At 35.8% G+C, this 24,435-nt stretch overlaps 2 protein-coding genes across 2 annotated transcripts; one reads left to right on the forward strand and one right to left on the reverse strand.

Annotated features, from left to right (window-relative positions):
• Nucleotides 1-236: 236 nt before the first annotated feature.
• LOC112559074 (V-type proton ATPase subunit C 1-A-like) lies at nt 237-8,474 on the reverse strand. The gene is made up of 13 exons (XM_025229969.1): nt 8,322-8,474; nt 7,531-7,672; nt 7,332-7,399; nt 6,595-6,680; nt 6,025-6,119; nt 5,642-5,733; nt 5,302-5,400; nt 4,863-4,931; nt 4,483-4,575; nt 3,621-3,714; nt 3,076-3,173; nt 2,631-2,757; nt 237-2,502 (listed from the first exon to the last, which is right to left on the reverse strand). Exons 2-13 carry the CDS (start codon nt 7,660-7,662, stop codon nt 2,398-2,400), a joined length of 1,158 nt encoding a protein of 385 aa, XP_025085754.1. The 5' UTR covers nt 7,663-7,672; nt 8,322-8,474; the 3' UTR covers nt 237-2,397.
• A 44-nt stretch (nt 8,475-8,518) lies between these two features.
• LOC112559073 lies at nt 8,519-24,263 on the forward strand. Its single transcript, XM_025229968.1, has 9 exons — nt 8,519-9,241; nt 10,236-10,399; nt 11,645-11,824; nt 11,995-12,126; nt 13,153-13,342; nt 13,661-13,755; nt 14,799-14,909; nt 15,188-19,004; nt 22,444-24,263. Exons 1-8 carry the CDS (start codon nt 9,112-9,114, stop codon nt 15,395-15,397), a joined length of 1,212 nt encoding a protein of 403 aa, XP_025085753.1. The 5' UTR covers nt 8,519-9,111; the 3' UTR covers nt 15,398-19,004; nt 22,444-24,263.
• Nucleotides 24,264-24,435: the final 172 nt, after the last annotated feature.

A 24,435-nucleotide genomic window follows, 5' to 3' on the forward strand; every position in this document is an offset into this window, starting at 1 on the left:
TGTATTGGTGACAGGCGCTAACCGTTGCGCCACCGGACTGCCCTAAGTATACAGAAGAAACATGAATCCTATATGGATTGACCCTATGGGGTGTGTGTGTCACTGTGCAAGTGAGTGGACCAGGGGAGGTAAATATACAACCAGCATTTTTATGGACCACCAAGCCATATTTTCCAACAATCTAGGAGGACTAACCAATCCACCATCATCCTAACAAAATCAAATCATCACAACCCTTTGCTTACCAACATTTATTTCAATCTTGCTCACCTTAAACATAAATACACTGTACATTGGTCTGCAGCTAATATAGAAGTAAATAAATGTACAGCAGAATCACAGTTACATGTACCCCAGTTTTAAAAATAAAATCTAGCACATTATGCCAACCTTTTTTCAGTAGTAAATTTCTGATGTAGGCAGACATGCTTCATACTTCCAGGAATGTGTGGTTAATAGAAAAATGAGTGAATGCAACTTTTGAAGATACTAGAACATTCTAAATACAAAACTAAAACCGCATACAATAAGACTAAGCAATCTCTTTTTTTGACTGAAGGAGATTTACATTTTCACTCAACAGGAAAAAAATCAGATTTGTAACATTTCAGTTTGTATTAATCACATTTTACTTGTGGTATGCCCGTCAAAATGCAATATCATGAATGTGACTACGATCATGAAGCATCAGTCCTACAATTTTCTTGCCACAACATCCCAGGAACGGAACATCTCAAGTGTCCTAACTACTCACATATACTTTCTAGGCAATACAGTTATTGCAGCTTGCTCAGTGTGAACGAAACATTAGAAGTCTTAGAAATGTCCCAAGTAAGCAGTTTTGAAGCAGTAGACATAAGTGAGTTATTTCTGAGCCTTTCACCAACTCTTTATAGGTTACAAAATTTTAAAAGCATTGAAGAATTAAACAAATCTTTGTGTTGTAAACCATATGTCACATAAAGAGATTTAGAACCAGATTCAAACTGATAAAACAAGTTAGCATACAAGATATGATATGCTTTTTGGAATAACATCATGTCTAAAAATATTTGGAAAGGCTTTGGGAGATTGCGGACTTCTTTTCATTTGAAAGTCTTGTCCAGAGGGGAATAATGTACTGAATGTTGTGTGTACAGCAGAATCTACATGTACAATGTGTACAACAATATCTAAATGATGTACATTGTGATCTTGCCAATGTGTTAATAAAGATACTATCAATAAGAATATCAGTCACTAACCAGTTATTTTGCTGAGGTTTGTGTGGGGAGGTTATGAAAGAAACAGATGTATTACAAGATCATAAGACATATATTCCACCTGCAGCTAAATAACAGAAGCCAGTTGAAAAATGAAAACAGAATTCCTGCAATAAATCATTGAATAATAAAACCTGCACTATTTGCACAGACACTTTCGAGTAAATAGATCTGAAACTTTAAACAGTTCCTTCTGGAGTATGTTCTGAATAGACCATAGAACAAGCATACACTAAAATGTACACAAACTTGCCAGTGGTTAAGGGATTTCATGCACTCAACTACAGGACCCTCTTCATACTTACACTTCCAAATCTTTTCCCCCAAATCCACATGACTGAGTTTTGTCAATTAAAAAAAAATATATTGCCTATATGTCAGCATACGGAAAAAATAACTTTACACTCTAAATCTTCTCTTTTTGGGCAGAAAGTTGAGAGACGTTTGATATTAACCAGCAGATAATGCAAAGTCACCCACATATGTGGTAAAAATCTTATCTTCTAAGACACAGTAGGTTATAAAATGTTTTACATTTATTGTCTTGCACTTCCTCTCAGTGGTTTACAATCACCTAGCTGGCCAGTTACCTGCTGTAATGTGGTCTTTTGGTTCTTGTTTTTAAGCTTCAGACTTTTTTATGAAGGGCAACAAAATGTCTTTGAAATCTTGAAAAATAAGTAAGAAAAATTTCAGTATCGTGACTTCTTGTACATTGCAAGGCTGTTCAATCATGTTCATATGATGAAAGTGCTTTCTGTACTCCCTTTTAGGGTTTGAAAGAAAATTTTATATAGGTACTGGAGAACTTGCAAAATTAATTACTCAAATGTAACAATTTCAAGCAGTTAAACACAACTTATCTTCCTTGCAAGTCAAGCCAAGTCTGTCAGAAAAAAAGCAGCAGAAAATGATAACACCACCCTCTACTTATTCTCTCTTTCTGAAACACATTTACCTCCCTTCCCCTACATCCTTGCATCTTTACACACATTAAATAACTGATAGGTTTAGACCTCTTGTTCTTCTGTTGCCACAAAATGGCTCAATTTACACGTCAGTCTAGTCTATGGAAGCTTGCCTTTCTCTCCCGTTAGATCTGTGCACTTCAATAAGGACTTCTTAGTCATCTTATTCAGAGACGCTGGGAGTCCAGTAGGTCCAGATTGATGCGGTAGAAGACATATGGATAGTAGTCTGCACTGCCCAAGTTGAGACCAGGAATTTCCATAGAGGAACCCTGTTGAGAAGATGAGTGCTCTGAGAAATCGTTGGCTTTGCTCTCTCAAACAAATAATTAACTCTAAGAACCTCCTGTCTCCCCACAGACAAACAAAAAAGGTATAAATGTATTAAGTACACACTCACATCAGAACCTGACATGCTGGTTGTATCTAGATGGCTGTATAGCTGATTCAGAACTTCACGCAAACGCTTCTGCGAACGTTTGTTGGGCAGCATGATCATAGCCTGAAAGTTAACTGGTAGCCCATACCTTAACACACACAAAACAAACAAACAAAAAAAATACATTAAATGACAAATACAACTACATAAACATCTCACTTTTTACAAGAGGCTTATAAACCAATTCATATCTTTCAAAAAAAAAAAAAGGAAAGAAAGCAAAAAGACAAAGACAGAAAATTACACAGACATACATTTGAGACCATAAAAATACAGGCTTTAAAAAATCAGATCAGATATATATTTAAGATGGTTGCAACAACACAGGTAAAGGCTTAGACAAAATTAGACAAACTAAACAAGTCTCATGGGTGGACATTCTTTCAGAAGACATGCATGCACCAACCTGAGCACTGATTCCACAAATACACGTAATGCTTTGACGTGGATCCAAGCTGCGAAGCATTCCCCAAAGTTAATTCTCAGCCATTTGACTAGAGGGCCCTGGATGTATAGATATACAATGTACCCAGACTCATGTCTCATGGGTCATGAGCTTAAAGGTTATATACATTCAATGTGCACATACACATGACTGGAAGGGCCTGGATAGACAGGTATACATTCAAATGACTCACATATGAGCAAACTGTCTCCTTCTCATATCACTCACAAGTTTTGTCATGTTACTTAATTTTGAGTCCTGTTACTTCCAATTTAATTTTTCCATTAATACTTTGAAAAATGTACATAAAAGTTCAAGAGCTTTGATACACATAAGCCTTTTTTATATTTATAAATGCAAGTACATTACATACTAACACAAGATATCATGCTACAATCATTGGTAAAATCTCTTATAATAAAAGTTACTGATTTTAATTGATTAGTTGCTTTTATAGATTTAGAACATGGGTTCTAACTTCCAGGGAAATCAATTATGCAACTCACATATTGTTTCTTCTTGTCGGCCTCCAGACGTGTCACTTCAGTTTTTCCTTCCTCAATTTCCTTTTCATTATAGACAAAGTCACGCACAACGAATCTACAGACAGATAAACACATAAGTTATTGTGAGCGTCACTGTCACTGCCCACAAACAAAACGAGTTAATACAAGGTAAAAAAAAATGTAGCGCTGTTCTTGATCTTATAACAAACCTCACCAATAATCATGAAACCATCTGTTTATGGCAAATATAGAGGAAGTGGAGTTGGGGGAGGAAGTCATCAGCAGTATCAATCAGAATTAAAGTATTAAGATACCTGTGCAGGATTTGTTGTTGGCAGGGCATAAAACTACCCTTTGAAAAAAAGATGAGTAATCTGGATTATTTTTTTGCTTATTTTTCTTCACCCAGCTGATGTGAAGTGCCAATTAGTTAAATATTTTTTTTAAATGCCTTCTTAAGATTTTTTTAATTGATACATGACAATTGTGTTGAACACGAGAATCCTTTGAACCTATATGCCATTCCTTCAATAACAAACTGCATTTTGATTTCGCCAAAATAATCCCGACTTGCTGTCTTGCATAGAATGGATAATAAAATGCAGATTTATGTGTAATGTCCTTCCACCTTCCCCCCCCCCCCCCAGGACCAAATACTGAATAAGATTAAAAATTCATGGGCCACTCATGCTACACTATTATCTACATATTGAAAATGAAAAAAACAAAAGCCAAAATAAATATCATTAGCTCATAGCTCCCAAAAGAAAGGTAACAGATTCACCCAAATACTGTGACATCACCCAAAGAGAATGCTTCAACTTGATAGCCTACTGTTAAGCAGCATTTTTTCTTTCCTTACTTGTTTTCACGGCAATGGTGCTTAAACTCATCCACTGCTCTCTGGAAAAGAGTCACATTGAACAGACAGGACTCTTGGTCTTCAAACAGAAGTCTGAAAAACAGCACCACCAGCTAAACTGTAAGTCATGTACTAACCAAACCTACTAGCTATTTCTCTGAAGGATTGAAAGAATTAATCAGCAATGGGAAAAAATGCTCTAATCCTGCTTATGGGTGCATATGTACCATTTACACATTTGTGCATATCTAATCAAAATGCATATTAAACTGCTGACATGTACATATACCTGAACAAATACCCATGGGCACAATTTTCTTTTACATGATAGAAAAAAAATCCAAATCATGTGGCAAAATACCAGACAGACTGCACTATACCTTGATGAGCGAGGCACCACCATATCTGTCAGTTTCTCGTACTTGTTCAACCATTCACTTTGTGCGCTTCTGCAGAGACATCAAAACATTTGAAAATAAAATCACAAAAAGTGTTACATCTACAAAAATTTCTTCCCTTAGTCAATACATTCAAAATTACTGTTAACCTATGCTTAATACTCATTTTAAAACAACAAGGAGGAGGCTGGTGTTTTATACCAAGCCAGCAACTACGGCTATATCACGGCATCAAAACAACAAAAATTAGTTATTGCTTTCTCCATGTGTACAACCAACCAAAAACAAAAACCTAGTTAAGCACAGTGGTTACAAGAATATGCTTGCAGAGGATGACCAGAACCTAAAGAGCACTAAAGCTGCAAACCTAAAAGGGACTGCAAACTAAACAGTACTGCAGCCATGTAACAATGGCACATACTTCGGCACAATAACAAGGAGTGTTATAAGGTACTCAGAATCCAACACAAAGTCAGTCTTCTTCACCAAGTCTGCTAAACTGCGAGTCAGTAGACTGCCTCTGAAAAGATAAAAACAAATAAATACAACATCTGGTCTAAAATTTCTTCTTTTTTCTTTCTCTCTTTTCATCACCCCATATAGATATAGACTGGCTTCAGTACGCTGCATTATTTCTGCATTAAAAAAATCAATTTGGGGTCAATCTGCATATACACATACAGTTTAGAAATTGCAATTTGCAAATAGAAAATGTTGGAACAGAAAAAAAGAAAGAGAAAGACCAACTGTCACTTTCTTACGTTGCCTTTCTCTCCAGGTTTTGCAGATTTCCCTTTAAGTTATTGTAAGCACTAGACTTGTTCTTCAGGTCAGCTTCAATCTGAGACACTTGCTAAAAAGGAAATAAAGACATCACAGTTAAAAAATCGTTTTTAAAATTTATTCATAGAAAGTACAGAATGAAAAGAACTGAGAATGTAAAGCATTTCTGCAATATGGTATTTTTTTACCTTTCAGTGCATTTGAGGCACATCTTTAAAAATCTTTTGTAAAATGGAAACATTCGCTGACTTGCTCACAACAGTCTTCTTGTACAAGTATCTACTTTCACCAGCCAACTAGTCATCACATGACTTCATCAAATGAAGTTGCTAAAGACTTTGGCAATCCTTCAAGATCTGACCTTGCCAATCATATCTGCCAAAAAACGAAGTGACTGCTTGATGGGGTACTTTGCTCCATCCCATGTAAACTTGTGCAGATAAGAGGTTGGTGTGCCTATAGATAAACCAGTTGTTTTTTTTTTGGTATAATAATTTCTTTTAGAAAGCATCCTCCTTATAGCAATCTTGGTCAGTATGGTCAGCAGCACTGTCTCTATCTAAACTGCTGTTCTAAGTATTAACTTACATCTTCTACATTTAATTTACAGAATAAACGGCAGGGTGAAATCTTACACTGCTAACCTTGCTCTGTATCATTTGGACATGCCATCTTGTGATTGTTACAATTGTTAAGAAACCCTAAAAAGACAAGTAAAACACTTTCTACTCGTATATTCTAATACTTTGGAAACTCCTAGAACTTATGTGTGAAGCAGATGCTTGCTTAAAATAACCCTAGTGTAAGAATACCTACACAAACTGCCTTCTACTCTTGGTCTACAATTGTCAAACATAATGAAATGTGCTGTATTTGCACTGTTTAAGAGAACCATGCCAATATCCAAGTATTTCCATGTGCAGCTCCTTACCATCTCCAACTTTTAAATTTTCCGCTAGCTTGTCTCTGGTGTCCTCCAAGACCTCCCCCAGGTACTGGGCAAGTTTCCGTGTAACACTAAATGCAAAAATAATGCTTTAATTTTTTTGGGGGTCTTTTTTTGCATTGTAAAAGATATACAATAAAACCAGCTTTTTGCTGTCTCATCAGATTGATTTTTGAAACAAAATGACCTTTAATCAGCAGACAGCTGCTAAATGTGAATGTGGACAGAGATTTTAGAAGAGAAAAATTTATTTATTTACCAGCCAGAAACAGAGAATTTTTGCTTTACATAGTTTCATGGTAATGTCACCCATTTTTAAAATAATAAATTAAGACTTTGAATGGTTTTGCTAACCTTATTTTCCTGAAAAGTTATTGTTATACCAGTCAAAAATTTCTTCCAGCTTTGCACAAAATAAAATAGTAACAATAATAAAGAAACATATTTCCTTTGAACCACCACATTTTTAATTGTGGAGTCTACTTTTTATAGTGACATGCCGATGAATCTTTTGCACTTTTATTGAATTTGTTATACAGTTGCATTTAGGAGATTTTTGTCTTATTTAGAGACAACTATACTATTCGTGGAGTCAAAACTATGTGAACTTACAATAAATGGACTACTTACATGTAGGTACACAAGCTAGCCTCAAATTGTAGGTTTCACCAAACCTCACATTATGTTACAGATAACTCAAACTGAATCAATAAAATGATTACCCTTCACAGTATGTATCCAGCTTGCCAAGGTCATCTGACAGCCCAACCAAGACATCCAGAGTGCCCACCTGTATTGAAAATATCAAAGGACACTTTAGTCATACCATTCCTTACTTATGGCTAACACCATGAGTACAAACTGTTTGCAATTGGCACATCCAATCATAGTATTCACAATCACAGAAATATTTTTTTTTACCCTCAGCTCTGGAATAGAGAACTTGTAATTGACTGACAATTTCTCTGGCCCAGCTGTAGCTTGGTTGAGGCGATCCCATGTTTTCTGAGGAGTATTCTCTCCTGGAGCTGACACAAGCCAAAATTCTGTCATGGTGTACAATCTGCAAGAGGTTCACGATTGAATCAAATAAATGAAATAATACACTGTTCACAGTTTCGAAATGTACTCCTCAGAATTCTTCATGTAAAACAACTCACCTCCTAATGTGACTCCTACAAATACAAATTAATAATCTAGGACAAAACAGAAAAAAAAAACCACCTCAACACGTACTACACACAGCATATTATTGTGATTGATACAAATTCATTTTCAAATTCAAATGTTTCAAATTCATTTATAGAGAATGATTATAACAGTATATTATATAATCAGTGTAAGGGACAAAATAATTGAAGCTTTATTTCACGTATTCGCAACAGTTTAAAACGAAGAGAAATGACGGTCCGCTCGAACTTCAATCATGGCACGAGTGCAGATATTGGGCAAGAATGCATATGATTCTGCTTATCCATCTCACTTTCGCTGTCTCGATATCAGAACAAGACAATATTCCATAAAGTATGTTTGTTTATCTTTAATATTCCAGTTACAAGTGTAAACACATTATATAATAACTAATTCGTATTTTTCTTCACTACTGCACAGAGAGTTTGTGCACCACCGTAAGATTCTCTGCTACACCTTGTGCAAAATGTTGATAACAAACAACAAATATAGTATAAGATGACGTAAAATTGATTACGTACTGCTGCAATATTGCAAAAGAGACTAAAGATGAAAGTTGACTATATGCGAAGTTGAAGAAAGCTGGATCCTGGGGCGGGCAAATCCTGAGACGGTATAAACACAATCACGAGTTGACAGCCATATTTAGCTCACGTGATCTCCCACGTGACACCCGGAGATGCAAATGCGGAAGTGGCATTACTTATCTCCCCATCATGCAGCCATGACAACTCTTAGGATGAGAGGCTTGCTTCGTTTAACATTTATAAGTGATTGCTTGAGCCTTTTTAGCGCTTTTCGATTTATTTGCTTCACAGACTATTATTTTTTATCGTCTGCTTTGTTTGGAAATAATAGATATCATTTTGGTAACAGTGGTTAGGAATTTCTGGTAGTAGGTTGAAATTAAAAGGCGGTACGCTTACTGTACACTCTACCCGACCCTCGCAGTGTATACATGTATAGTCAATAATACAGGTTATCTGTTGCACAGGTATAAAGATACCATAATGTGTGGCCTGTATTTACAGTAGGGTCGTTCAGATGGGAAAATGATCACCAGAAACACGCATTGATTTTACTGAGAAACGTTACGTCTAGACTGGAATCACGGTGTACAGCTATTGATCCTGGCTGAGCAAACTACGAAGCGGTCAGTGGATCCGAGGGCAGTGTGTGAGACAGGTTACAAAACTTCGTCCAGAGGGGGAGGATTGTTTCTATTGTGTAAACAGTTGCCTTGGTGGCACGCATGAAAAATCAAAAACGCCGCGATCTGGCGGGATATGGTTCAAACAGTGCTGCTGTAGAATGGGATGCGGGGGAAGCAAGAAAAATGAATTTCGGCGCAGCAGCCCAGCAGACCAGCATCACATCAATATTCAAATCGGTGATGAGGTGAAAATACCGAATGGAAGGCCTGTTCTTATTTTTGTCTTTGGTGAGTTCAGTGGCTGATACCTTTAACCTGTGACCTCTGTGGAGATTTGGGTCCATTTCAGTGTCCCCTCTGATCTCCCCACTTTCTCAACAGAAATAATTTTTCTCAAGCGTTTATGACAGTCAACCACATATGCACAAGTTATGTTGTATATATTTTATAAGGGCAAGGTGTATCATATCAAACATTACAATTACAACTGAAAACAAATTGAAGATTTTCAGAATTAAAGAATCCACTTATAAATTCTTTAGAGAATGCTACCATCACATGTCTATTGCCAGTGCATTTAAAAAAAAAAAACTTACTGTGTTGTGGAAATATCTAAAGGCATTCCCACAAAAACATTTGTTATTGAGAGTAAATCCATAAACACTGTAGGCTGCTAGGATACATCCAAAACAAACTTTTTTGCAATTTGTTTTGTTCTGGAAGAGCCATTGTTATGCTGATAAATGATGTAGAAGCCATGATATTCTAAGCATGCTTTGATAATTTGTTCCTTTTTAAAAACCTTATTTGGTGTAATTAATCAAGAAGTGTTTATAATTTTCAATTTTCTAAATTTTATGAGAGTCTCAGAACTATCTATATGTTCTTTCCTATTATAATTATAAATTTTTAACATGACATTCCCCACTAAAGTATTGAATGTATCAAATCATATAATTCATATAAATTTCTACCAGTGTTTCATTCATTTGTGTTATTGAATAGTTTTTTTATGAAATCATTTGTTAATTACTCTTGTAAAGAGCTGGTCATGCAGGAGTGGAGTATGAAGCAAATTATATCAGTTATTGTGAAATAAAGCATATACTTAATCAAATAGTGCATTATTTTCACATTTTTCTGTTTTCATGGTCTATTTGCTGTGAAAGGCATATGGAGAATGATCAAACTAATGCATGTTTTACTCTTGTTCAAGATCACTGATAATAGATGTACAACCATTTTGACCATTGGTGATGCATGTACTTTTCAAAATGTATAGGGGGGCCTGGATCAAAGAAAGGTCGGCTTGTTGGTGAACTTGTGGAGACTTATGGCTTTAATTTCATCAATGTTGAGAAGATTTTGCTCAGAAACCTAGCGGAAAAAGCCTCCAAATATAGTCCTTTGCCAGACGCTGCTCAAGAAGTGCAGAATACTTTCATGGTAATGCAGCTACTTTATATTTATCCTGCTTTTTTTAACCACCATTTATCTCCCTTTAATGAGACCAGATTCTTTTGGCTCAGCTTGTTGCTCATGTCAGCTATTGAAAGTTATTTTCATTTGCTTGTCATGACTTTGGTTGACTTTTCAAGCTAGCTTTGTAAAACTAATGATTTGCTTCATTTTGTGTCACTGAATGTTTAGTGGGCTAACAATTCTGAACAAATATTTTTAGACCCTCAAAAAAATGCAGTGACATTTATTCCAACATATATGATTTTTATCTCTGAGAGACATACAGTTTGCTCAGTATGTTGTTAGGCAGTCATTTTTGTCAAGCACAGCAATTGCACAATAAACGAAATTTGAATATTTCCTAAAAATCTGTATTTTAGTATTTTTATAAATATCGTTGATATACCAAGTTGATGAGTTACTTTATTTGAATATTAAAATCCATTTAGTTACTTTTGTTCTATAATTCAAGGCCATAAACAGCTGCCAGGAAAAAAACACAATCAGCTTATTATTTCACAGACATGTTAGGTAATATGTCGCATTGAGCGGACGTAATGCAGAGACTGTGGCATGTGAGATATCTGTATTGATTGTGTGCACAAAGCTGTGTCATCTTATTCATTTCACAATTCCCTGGGGTGTCCTACCAGAAATATATCTCCTACATTTCAAATGTCATAACATTGATTTGTGTATTTGTTCATGTAGTGTTTACATGCAATGTCTGCTGGTTATATTATAGGCATCACATTTAATTTTTAAAATAATTTTCTAATTTAAAATAATTAGTTTAGATGGTTGAGGGAGTCTTTATTGATTCTTTTGAAAAATTAGTTGCCAGATATGTGTTCATGCACGTGCTACTTGTGGGAGCATTTCGATCAGATATGATCAATTATTTTTCATGTAAGAAAATTAAAGGTTTAATATAGGAGTTTTTAAAATCATGATTATGTGCATGGTGCAGACCAGTGTGTAACATATCATTTTTGGACCACCACCAGCCAGTATTCCAAGATGTGTAGTTGTAGAAAGGGAGCATAAATATGTCCATGCTTTGGGTATGTAGAAGAAGTAGAATCAAAACCCCAAAGGTTACAGGAAGAAAACTCAGCTGCCATGTAAAGCTATGACTTTTTTCTCTAATAAAAAGAAGAGGGATGTTATAATAAAGATTTCTTGAAGTCATTGCATGTAAATTGTAGATACTGCTTGTTGGCTGTTTAGGACGACACTCAGATGATGTCACTGGGCTGGATTCTTGAAGAGGTGTCTAAACTGTTGGAGGTGAATGGAGGCAAGAGTTGCAATTTTGTTGTGGACATTATGCCCAACCTCAGGTTCCTCATCAAAGCAGACATTTTCTTGGCAGACTGCAGTGAAGAGATAAAGAAATTTGAAAATAAGGTAACTAATACTATAAAATACTTTGGTGTTATATATTGCAGAAGGTTTAAAATATATTGTATAATGTTATTTGATGTAAACATTACCATATTTTTAATTCAAAGTAAATGATACACAGATAACCAGTTTCAGAACATGAAGATAGCATGTCCTTCTTTTCATGTTTTCAGCACCCTATAGCTTTTGCAATCAATTTTGTCCAACGATCTTCAAAGCCAAGCAAGAAAGAAACAGACCTTTCTAAAGATAAAGAGGAAAAAGGGCCCATGCGCTCAGATGAAGCGGATTCTTCACGAACAAGAGTATGTAGAGTATCGCCCAGAACATTGTTCCACTGTTCAAGACTGGATGTGCAAGTGTGCAAGAGAGAGAGAAGTGTGTGTGTGTGTTTATCAATCTAGCTGAAGAAAGAGCAGATAGGAAGGAGGATGTACTTTCAGGATGTCATTACTTGCAAATCCTTGTGTCTTCTGTTTTGATCACACTGGGCTTGTTTAAACAAAAAATATATTCTGGATTACTTCCGTTCTGTTGGACACTTCCTTATAAAGATGATAGGAAAAGCTGAAAGTATGTATAGTGGAACATTAACTCTCCTCAGGAGTGTGTATTCAGTCTATGTCAGAGATTCTCAACCTTTTCCATGACTGTACCCCAAAAGGGTGAAAGTATATCCATGGGTACCCCCTTGCAGGTGAGTTCACACATGAAAGTACTTATTTTCATAATGGCGTGTGCTTATTTATGTAGCTGCGTACCCCTGCATAACCCTGGCCATACCCCTAGGGGTACGCGTACCACCAGTTGAGAACCGCAGGTCTGTGGTGTTTTCAGGATACTTAGTGACTTGGCAAGTACTAAAGAGAGATACTAGAGTGTATCTGCCTCCCAAGTGGCTTTGTTCAGTTGCAAAATGCTTTGTGATATTTTGGTCTGTGAAGATCTCATATCAGTCAAAACATTTGTCCTAATAAAATTTGTACATGCTTTATTGTCTATTAACTGTCTGTGATTTGATATCTGCAACCATCTTAGTCCATTTTTTTGATGGCTAAGATGCCCATTTGCCAAACAAGTTTTCACCTTGTAGAATAGGTTTTAGGACTTTTCTTATTTGGGTCGTCAAGGATTGCAAAAGTTTTATCAAGAATATGCTGCAGTTCTTTAAGTCACTTTTACAGATCATTGCATATATTCAGTGTGTCCTCAGTTTTCAAAATGTCTTATTTTAGTGCTAGTTCACAACACTTTTTTCAGTTTTCAATTGCCATGTTTTTTCATGGTATACTGAATTCTTGTCTTTTACATGAATTCATTCTTATTTGCAGAGACGACTGACACTGTTCGAGAACAATGTCAAGCCACTCATTGATTTTTTCCACCATTCAGGGCGCTTGGTTACATTGGATGTGACTGGCGCCCGTATGGACTTGGTATGGTCACGCCTGTGTGAACTGTTCACCAGCCTACACCTCAGCAGCCAGGTTTTGGTCAATTATACTGTTATTTTCCTTTTTGGTGAGCCATCTTTTCTTTTGTGGCATATAAACAGGCACACTCATAATACTCTGTTTTAATCTCTTACAACAGGAGTTACTATCTGATTTGGCTCAAGAAGCACTTTACATCAGATTTCCTCATTTATTCCAGGAATGTTCGCTGATCATATTTACTTATTTTTTTATGATCATATAATACTGCCCTGAAACAACCACCATGTCATGTTTATTTAATGCCTGCGCTATATGTAATTGGTTACAAATTAAATAATTACAGTTGGCTTCTGAATATCTTAGAAAAGTGTCTTATATCACTTTTGATTTTGGTTTGTTTTAGATCACATTGGAGAGTTGCAGCAACTCATCACAGAGAACTACAATGTGCAGGTGATAAGCCTCCAGTCTTTACTAGACAACCCAAATTGTACTCTGGTGGGTGCAATACAATCCTTTTATCTTTCTCTAAGTCTTATATTAATATGTGCATTAAAGTGCAAAGATTTTCTCAGTAAACACCTCCCATTTCTCTTTTTACTTTTCCTCCTGCTGCTTTGTGTACTCTCCCATTTTTTTTTGTATAAAAAGTCTGTTCATGCTTAGTGATGTGATTTAATCTTTTAAAATGGAAATCAAGCAACTGATAGCTGTTGCCCAGAAAACTAATTCTGTACTACTTTCAGGTAGAAAGTGTTCAAGGATACTTAGTTTAGCTGATCAAGGGGGAAAATTCAAAGCAAATTAATCTTAGAAAGTTCTGTGGTTTCTGGCTATAATCTGTTCGATGTTCTTGCATGGTAACTGCATCTAGTAATCCCGCTGCAGCTTACAAAAATAAATGCCTCACAAAGTATGAAGTTTGATAAAAATTGTTTTCACATAACAAATAAAATGTAATTGCAGTCCAACATTTTATTAGAAAGGGACTTGGAATTCAAATGTTTTATGCAATCAGTGCTCTTGATAAATCTCTTAAATTAAAATTATTTAGTTTTGTGTTATCGTGTTAGCTTTTTTATAGTAAAAGTTGATGTTTAAACTGGCATTCAATAAATTTTAATCATGGTAGTAAGCAGAGTAAATTTTCTAGTGTAATACTTTACAATAAAATCTATAACTCACTGGACACTAGTGGTTGACTACATAATTCTGACTGTGCAAAGTGGATACTGTGCTTCTCAAGATGTTCACTTCTTCAGGAGCAAAATGTAAGAAAATGATTAAAATTGGTATGGACGAAAACACTTCAGACCTTGACAGCAATAAGGTGTAATAGACATAGGCAGGAAAATAACATTTTAAACTTAGTTTAAAACAAAATCTTACTGAACCTTTTTCTTTTTTCTTTTTTTTTTCTTTTTGAGTCTAGGAAACTGTAGGTATGTGCCTGCTCTTTTTTTATGTTTTGTCTGTAGCAAAGGTGGGAGGGAGGAAAACAGATAATAGAGCGTGCAATTCTGTCTTAATCCTGATGCCAGGAGGAGGCCATGGCTGCACTGAGTAAGAGACTGGAGCAGTCTGATCCAACAACCAAAACCTTTGTTGCAAGCTTGTCAGGAACAAATATTGCAGAGGACTCTGTATGTCAGGTGGGTTTCTGACTTTTACTTTTTTTGTGTTTTTGAACATGTTTTGCAAATCCTTTGGGATATACAATCAGTTCATCTTAATTGTTTATGGTTATAATCATCATTGTCATCGTCAAATTGGCAACCTATCTTGATGGAGTTAAAAGCTTTTTTCTTTAGGGTCTTAGGCTTGTGTGTGTACTTGCATGCATGCGTTAGAAGGCAGAGATGTGTAATCCTATGCCATGTGAGAAAAGGAGGCTTTTAAATTCAACCTGTGTGTCTTCCTCTTGTTCCAGTCTCAGGAACACAGCATTATGTTTGTAGACGAGGAGGTTACCCAGCTGGACAAGTTTCTTGATGTCTGCAAGGCTAAAGGTGGGACGTGTCCATTCAAGTTTAAAGCTGTCTGTACCACAGGGAACACAATGTGCCTGTTCCCCAGCCAGGTTTCTCTGACCTTATGCAAAGAAATGGCTATGGTACTGAGCCGGTACTCGCAACATTAACCTTGTGGGTACTTGCTGAAGCCCTCACCAGCAGTTTATGATCTCAAGTTAAATACCTATGCTATCACTTTTGTAACCTCAGAACAGAATCTACACACATTGTCAGTTTTGAAGTTCACACTTTTGTTTGCTGTTTTTGTCTAATTTTTCTAATGTGATGGCAGTGAAGAGGAAGGGTAGGTGTATTGGTGTGCATGTTTTGTGCAAGAGCACAAATGGAAATGTGTGTTCATGTGTATAAGTTTGGGGATTGACAATTGCCCCAAATAGATGTGTCAGTTATAACATTTAAAAATAGGTTTGAAGTGGACTTCTGATTGCAGACAGTCTATAGATGAGATGTATGGCATATACTATCAGAAGCTGCACAAACAATGACCTTTCAGATTTGATAGCATATGCAGGTGTGTGAATTGGCTGTTAACATAGGTGGTGCTGTAGCTAACTGCACACAGCTAGAACAGCATGACCCAACTCTTTACTTTCAGCTGCAGAATCCATTGGATACTTCCTCCACAAGCCATTTGGAGATAAATGATAGTCCAAGTTCTCCTTCATGCTTTTGTCTCTTTTTCTTCTGTAGCATTTTGTGATTAACAGTATTTGGTATTAATTCATTGGCTACCAAATGTAAAAAAAAGACTCAAATGACTTCTGCACGTTAACTCAGTCATGGCATCATATAAATTTCAAAGTATGTAACAGAATGTTTATTCTGCTTTTGAATATAGCAGATTCTTGGTTAGAAGATTTTTAAAATAACTGGGTAAACAGCATGCTCTGGCCCTACCAAAATTGACATTCAGTATGTCCAGACTAAGTTAAAGAAATCTAGAAATACTGTATTACTTGTTTTCCTTTGTTAATTAGTTTCTTCTTTTGAAATCTTTATTAGTTTCTTTGAATCCCAAATACCTAGCTTCATTCACATCTAAAATGAGAGCTTAAAACTGAGTGTGTGAGTAGGATAATAAACAAATTTCATTTATTTCAGGAAGGGGGTTATTTTTATCTCTTCATACCTTGTAGAGCAGACTTAAACTGGCAGGTGATATAGCTGTGCAGCCACAGAAACTAAAGATAACCAAGAGACTGTTGCAAGTGTCATTGGAATGTATGTTTAGGATGAACTTTGCAGTGTGTGAGTTATTCTTCTTTTGTTGGGGTTGAATGGCACAGTCCCTGACATCTCCTTGGCCAGAGGGCACAGATGGCTAATAATTTCAAGATACTCTTTGTTTTTGTAAAGTCTTTTATTTGTTCACAACCTCTAGTCATGTGAATAGCCAGACATCTTTTTCTAAAAACGTTTTCTTTGCCCATTAAAAACTGTTTCTTGAATAATCTTAGTTTATTAAATGATCTCATATTTACACTGTTCATTATTTTAATTATTATTATCTTTATTTTACATATCATGTTATTTTGGTGTAGTCAGGTCATGTTCCAGCAGTTTGGCATCAGAGAATCACAATTGTATAATGCATGCTTTTGATCGTTGAAATGTCATAGTGGTAGACATTGTTGGGAGGTTGTGTGTGTGCATGTTTCTCAGTGTACATGTATGTGCATGCTTTACTGTGTGAGTGTTTTTGTTTTGTTTTGCTTTTTTTTTTTGTAAGGTGAAATGTGCCCTCATGGAGATTACATATAGGGATTCAATTAAAAAGGGTTGGTGTCCCTCAAACTTTTCAGGTCATTGGGAATTGAGGTGTTGGAGACCTTACTTTCTCAGTAGTGCCTATCTTTCTCCCTCACTGCCCCTTATGTTCCCCAACCCTCTATGGGAGTCAGGTAGTCATTCCCAACAGCTGGGTTGACTGAGGGAGGCTTTCTGTGCCACATGGATATCAAACTGTTGTGCATCTGTCAGTTCTCTAACCACTTGGCTATCCACTTCTCCAGTCTCGTATATCTCATATATCAAAGTCTGGGGAAGCAGATAGACAAGTGATTAGAGCACTGGTGTCCAAACTCGGAAACTTGCCAGTTCAATACCTGTGTGACGCAGCAAATTTTCCTCAGTTGACCAAGCTGTTGAGAATGGATAGCTGGCTTAATAGAGGGTTGTGGAAATTAAGGCAGCAAGAGAGAGGGATGAAAAGGATGGGCACCACCTTCACAAAAAATCTGCCAGCCCCACCCCTAATAACAAAAAGGGGTCTCTAATGCCACCCTCCCTAATAGCCAGAAGTTACAGGACAACCTTTACCTATCAAATCCTGATGACGTCATAGGCACGACAGCAAGGATTCAAAAGCCAGATGTTATCTCCTTTGTACATATAGACCATTCCAAATCTTTTTATCTTAACACTGAATCATGAGCTAATTTCAAAAAAGCTTCCAAGTTTGTATTTATGGCAGCAAGAGTGTGCCCTTTTTACCATTATTAGAGAATATACTCAGTTCTTGGCACTAGATATTTCCAGGAAAAGACATGAAAAGTGTGCCAGTATTGATTAATAAACTAGTGATTTCTGTTTAGCATCTAGATACTTGCATCTAAAAGGCAAGAAAAATGAATAGTGGACCCTTTGCTCTTTTTTTGTTTGTTTGTCTTCACTCATATAACATTTGTTATGTATTAATTTCTTTAGTCAGCAACACTGCCAACTCCAGTTTATATGCTCACTACCCACATCCATTTTTAATGGCGCCTATGTTTCTTTTCTGAAGCATTGTGATGTTGTATTTTCATTGTATTTAGATAAAAAGATGTTTTTATTTCAACATCACTTTAAGGTGCATCTTCTTGCTTCTCACTTTTTCTTCTTTACACCAGATATTGCCTGTGTGTGTTGTTTTTGTTTTTTTTTCTTGAAGAGTGATAATTCTTATTCTTTAGTATATCTTGTGACGAGACAACATGTTGACTAAATTTATTTTCTGGACTCCAGTAGTCTGAGCAAAGTCAACTCATCCTAGCATTCAATAAAACAGTTTTGTTCTGAATGTATAAGCTAATTCCAGTAATCTGTCAACATATTTTCACATGATTTTATCAATTTGTTTTTCTGGATGCCATTAATTTGAACAAAGACAACATATCCTGAAATTTTTTGAAAGTTTTTTTTTTCTGAGCTAGATTCCAGTAATCTGAACATCAGTATGTCCTGACATTCTGAATGAGTTTTGAAAGGTAGGGGGACCATAGTTCTTCTAAGGGAATTGTTGAATTGTTGTCCAGTGATGCTCCTCAACAGGAGTTACATATTTACTGTATTTGTTACAGTTTGTTGTGAATAAATATTATTGCAGCTGTGACTTCTCCACAGTGGTACTATCATACTCTGTAGACACCATTTGAGCCATAATTTTGAATGTTTTTATGACTGTAGGTGAAATGACAGGGTTTGGTATATGACCTAACAGGACAGATGTTGGTGTCACTGAGCATGATGACAGCTGTGTGCTCCTGAAAGTAGTTACTAGGGGAATCAGAATGGGATAGTGTTAAGGGAAGGGAAAAGTAGCCAGTGAAGAAAATTGTGAGTTGCCAGCTACATGAAGGGGACCAAATAAAGTATTTTGTTTACTACAACTGTTGATGTATTTATATAAAAAAATTTCCTGTACACATTGCGGTAATTTTTTATGTATGTCAGGTGTATCCAGGCTTTTAAATACCTTTCTTTCCTGTTATTCACATTGTTTCCTCAGGCTCGAACAGCACATCAGTGAATTTTTTTCACATTTTATTTTTCTGCTGTTCATGGTTAGACTTTCCAAGTGGGACGTACCAGTAATTTCTTAACTGAGATGTTTTCAAAGGCTTTTTTTTAATTGTAATTGCAACTCATCTCACTTGTTATCTTAAAAGGTACCAGATCTGTGAATCAAAATGAAGCCTTCTTTTGTAGCATCTTGAGCAACCTGGCATCAGCACTTACTTGTAACTGCAGTATTGTACTTTACATTCAAATACTGAGCACTTTGTGATGTTTTTATAGATGCATCTTTTAATGTTGCAAATATAATTCTGAGAAACTTTAACACCTACTTGAAAACTATAGCACTTGCTCAACATTTCAGTTCGAGTGTCTGTGATATCTTTGAATCATCAAATTCTGCTGCAAAATTCTGAGGATGCTTTTATGTTTCCTTCCTTGATTGTGCTTTTCAACTAATCTGTGAACTTTGGACTGTTGAATGTTGGTTTTTTTTTTCCAACAAAAGCAAAAGATGTGAAGAGTTCCTAAATAGTAGAGGTATAGCCGTATCACACATTCTCTAGTTCATGAGCAGGAAAGGACTATATATAGTGCAAAGTTTTCATTTAAAAAATCGTGAAGCATAAAATGTCTTTTTCTGGAATGTTCTTTAAACTTTGCAGCATGTAGCAGCACATTGATGACATATTCACATGTTGTAGAATGTAAAGTGCAAGATCTTGCACTCATTTTCATAAATTCATGTTTCAGTGCACTTCTTCCTTAAAATGATTATCAGTGTACTAGTTAGATGATCATAAACTTGTTTTCAGTGGTAGGAATAACCGTAAAGATGTAGAGTATGAGTCTGTAGAAGTGTTTGTAATACCTTGTACACAGAATTGGAGGCAAGCATACAATACTGAAGATGAAATTTGCATATAGCAAAGGAAATGGTTATTTAACCATTATTTTTTCTTTGTGTATGCAGTCTGTGCGTTAGACATTCTTCTGTCAGCAGCAAGCCCCTGTAGATATTAAACTTTAACGGAATTGATTTATTACGAAATAGTAATTTTAAAAACCTATGCGAACAATACCATCCTGTTCACCAGACACAATATTTTTAATTTATCTGCATCTGGCGAGGTCAAGACCCGCAAGTTCCATCCTGTGTAAGACAGCCAACATGGCACTGTCTAACATGTAATATTTCACCTGGCCGGTTGCTTTCAAACAGACTAAAAAAGAATAACCAACCATTATTGTGATAATGGGCAGTAGACTTTAGAAACTTATAAGCAACAATGATGTTAAAGGACTACTGGGTTCATACTTATTTTTCAATAACTGGGTAAAGTCCAGCACAAGGTGCTATTTCCTCAAATCTGGGTGAATGCTTTTTTGTTATTAAGATACAACAGATGGCACCCAGATTTGAGAAATATATTGCATTAAGCTTTTTCCCAATTGTGAGAAAATTTGCACCCTACTAGTGCTTTAAGTCTGGTTAGCTTTTACATTTAATGGATTATGCCTTAAATAACTGACATGATTATGCTAATCGAAAGACAAATGGAAACTACAGGGTGCAGGCAGAATAGTATGGGAAGTGAAGTCAACTGTCCCAGCTTTTAAATGATTTTAACTAAATGTAATTGTCATTAGGACATTACAGCTGAGGTTTTTGTCAGAATGAATAATTAGTATAGTTGATGTTTAAGGATTTATTGACTTGAATAATAAATTTGAGAAAGCTAAATACAAAGATTCTGAAATCAAGTTGTCAGTGTTCATGGAGATGGTAAAATTTGTGCTTTCAGGTATGCAATGTATAAAGGGGATAGGACATTTGATCAGGACACATCAGTATTCTGTAAGAGGAAGTGTGTGAGATATGGCTCCTCTAAAATATTTACATGGTTAGCGCTTTAGTTAGCAGATACATCTGCATTAAACACCCACAAATACTGGCCCATAAGCAATTAGCACAGAAATAGGTCCATCATCTACCATTTAAAGAGTAATGCTTACATGGTCGGCTTGGTTGCATGCAAATTACGACTAAGACAACACAAAACCCCACAGCATCATCCAAAAACAAGACAACATGAAGGGGCTAGCAAGTGTATTGAAATGTAATGGATATGTACATCATGTTCTCTCAACCACATATAAAAGAAACACTGATCACTACCATCTTGCACCTGGCACATACAATTGATGCATTTTGCAGGCAAATACTCCCTTTCATACCACCCAGGTTAAAAAGCAAGTGCACAAACTGCATAGCAACCTTGCCTGATAGTTTTTGATGATGCACTTTTAGCAGGCACCCCACCCCAACACTTCTTGCTTCAAAATAAAAAACCATAATAACTAATAAACCTTCAACAAATTGTAACAGATTTAAAGTTTGATTCTTTTTTGCCTCTAGAAGAGCAGATTGTTCTTGGGAAAAGATGTCTTTTCAGGCTGCTCTAACCTGTTGAACAGGATCTAAAGCTCAAACTGAGACAATAGACAGCATGCTCCTTTTCACTTCCATTTCCAAACTCAGTTCCACTGGGGGCTCAAAATAACTATACACAGCATTTCTGTATCCAGCATGCAGTCCATGGTGGTTAAAATAGACCTTATTGCCTTATCTGATGACCAGTAATTAACTGCCCAGAATACTGTGCTCCATCATCTTTGTTCAAACGAAAGTTAACTTCCTCATTTTGACAGTTCAAGCACACAAGGCATACAAATCTGGAAGTCCAAATATCAAACTTATTCACACATGGCAATCAAATAGACTGGGTGCAGTTGTTCGCATAGAATTCTGGGGCCATTTGTTGTGCACATGCCACACACTGTTAGAAGACCCAAACAGCAAACATCTAAACCGATGGCACATAAAGCTCAATTTCTCATTCTGCTGCCATGATTGTGAGAACCTGTTTAAAAATGCACGCCACAGATTTCCCTTTTAAGTTTACAAATATTGGATAAAGGACCCACACTTTATGACCTTTTACTTAGCTTTAAAAATGTACATGTATCTTCTTTCATGTAGGGAGAGGAAATAGTAAACCATTTTTTTGAAGGTTTGATAGTCAAAAATTATGCTTGGACAAGAAAATTGTACATGAACAGAATGAGTTTTTAAAAAAAATCAAACAAACCTAAAAGTATGATGTGCTATACAAAATATCTACCTGTTGAAGTCTGCACATAAGACGGTTTAAAACCAACTTTCAGTTAATCCTACCTGTGTGAAAGATTCCAAGGAACATCCTTAAAGATGACAACTAAGGTAGTCATGCCCTTCATTACAACACCTACCACACTTTAAACTTTGTTCCTTATAATCTTCTCATAATATAGACTAATTTTTTATGTATGTCAGGTGTATCCAGGCTTTTAAATACCTTTCTTTCCTGTTATTCACATTGTTTCCTCAGGCTCGAACAGCACATCAGTGAATTTTTTTCACATTTTATTTTTCTGCTGTTCATGGTTAGACTTTCCAAGTGGGACGTACCAGTAATTTCTTAACTGAGATGTTTTCAAAGGCTTTTTTTTAATTGTAATTGCAACTCATCTCACTTGTTATCTTAGAAGGTACCAGATCTGTGAATCAAAATGAAGCCTTCTTTTGTAGCATCTTGAGCAACCTGGCATCAGCACTTACTTGTAACTGCAGTATTGTACTTTACATTCAAATACTGAGCACTTTGTGATGTTTTTATAGATGCATCTTTTAATGTTTGCAAATATAATTCTGAGAAACTTTTAACACCTACTTGAAAACTATAGCACTTGCTCAACATTTCAGTTCGAGTGTCTGTGATATCTTTGAATCATCAAATTCTGCTGCAAAATTCTGAGGATGCTTTTATGTTTCCTTCCTTGATTGTGCTTTTCAACTAATCTGTGAACTTTGGACTGTTGAATGTTGGTTTTTTTTTTTCCAACAAAAGCAAAAAGATGTGAAGAGTTCCTAAATAGTAGAGGTATAGCCGTATCACACATTTCTTAGTTCATGAGCAGGAAAGGACTATATATAGTGCAAAGTTTTCATTTAAAAAAATCGTGAAGCATAAAATGTCTTTTTCTGGAATGTTCTTTAAACTTTGCAGCATGTAGCAGCACATTGATGACATATTCACATGTTGTAGAATGTAAAGTGCAAGATCTTGCACTCATTTTCATAAATTCATGTTTCAGTGCACTTCTTCCTTAAAATGATTATCAGTGTACTAGTTAGATGATCATAAACTTGTTTTCAGTGGTAGGAATAACCGTAAAGATGTAGAGTATGAGTCTGTAGAAGTGTTTGTAATACCTTGTACACAGAATTGGAGGCAAGCATACAATACTGAAGATGAAATTTGCATATAGCAAAGGAAATGGTTATTTAACCATTTATTTTTCTTTGTGTATGCAGTCTGTGCGTTAGACATTCTTCTGTCAGCAGCAAGCCCCTGTAGATTATTAAACTTTAACGGAATTGATTTATTACGAAATAGTAATTTATAAAACCTATGCGAACAATACCATCCTGTTCACCAGACACAATATTTTTAATTTATCTGCATCTGGCGAGGTCAAGACCCGCAAGTTCCCATCCTGTGTAAGACAGCCAACATGGCACTGTCTAACATGTAATATTTCACCTGGCCGGGTTGCTTTCAAACAGACTAAAAAAGAATAACCAACCATTATTGTGATAATGGGCAGTAGACTTTAGAAACTTATAAGCAACAATGATGTTAAAGGACTACTGGGTTTCATACTTATTTTTCAATAACTGGGTAAAGTCCAGCACAAGGTGCTATTTCCTCAAATCTGGGTGAATGCTTTTTTTGTTATTAAGATACAACAGATGGCACCCAGATTTGGAGAAATATATTGCATTAAGCTTTTTCCCAATTGTGAGAAAATTTGCACCCTACTAGTGCTTTAAGTCTGGTTAGCTTTTACATTTAATGGATTATGCCTTAAATAACTGACATGATTATGCTAATCGAAAGACAAATGGAAACTACAGGGTGCAGGCAGAATAGTATGGGAAGTGAAGTCAACTGTCCCCAGCTTTTAAATGATTTTAACTAAATGTAATTGTCATTAGGACATTACAGCTGAGGTTTTTGTCAGAATGAATAATTAGTATAGTTGATGTTTAAGGATTTATTGGACTTGAATAATAAATTTGAGAAAGCTAAATACAAAGATTCTGAAATCAAGTTGTCAGTGTTCATGGAGATGGTAAAATTTGTGCTTTCAGGTATGCAATGTATAAAGGGATAGGACATTTGATCAGGACACATCAGTATTCTGTAAGAGGAAGTGTGTGAGATATGGCTCCTCTAAAATATTTACATGGTTAGCGCTTTAG

The sequence above is a fragment of the Pomacea canaliculata genome, linkage group LG3 (genome assembly GCF_003073045.1).
Source record: "Pomacea canaliculata isolate SZHN2017 linkage group LG3, ASM307304v1, whole genome shotgun sequence".
Lineage (NCBI taxonomy): Eukaryota > Metazoa > Mollusca > Gastropoda > Architaenioglossa > Ampullariidae > Pomacea > Pomacea canaliculata.

Coding starts and splice junctions, on each gene's coding strand:
- LOC112559073 (XM_025229968.1), top strand. CDS start 9,112: ATGGGATGCGGGGGAAGCAAGAAAAATGAATTTCGGCGCAGCAGCCCA. Junction 9,242..10,235: donor TGTTCTTATTTTTGTCTTTG/GTGAGTTCAGTG, acceptor CAAAATGTATAG/GGGGGCCTGGATCAAAGAAA. Junction 13,756..14,798: donor ACAACCCAAATTGTACTCTG/GTGGGTGCAATA, acceptor TCCTGATGCCAG/GAGGAGGCCATGGCTGCACT.
- LOC112559074 (XM_025229969.1), bottom strand. CDS start 7,662: ATGACAGAATTTTGGCTTGTGTCAGCTCCAGGAGAGAATACTCCTCAG. Junction 5,734..6,024: donor TGGCAGATATGATTGGCAAG/GTCAGATCTTGA, acceptor TTTCCTTTTTAG/CAAGTGTCTCAGATTGAAGC. Junction 5,401..5,641: donor AACCTGGAGAGAAAGGCAAC/GTAAGAAAGTGA, acceptor TTATCTTTTCAG/AGGCAGTCTACTGACTCGCA.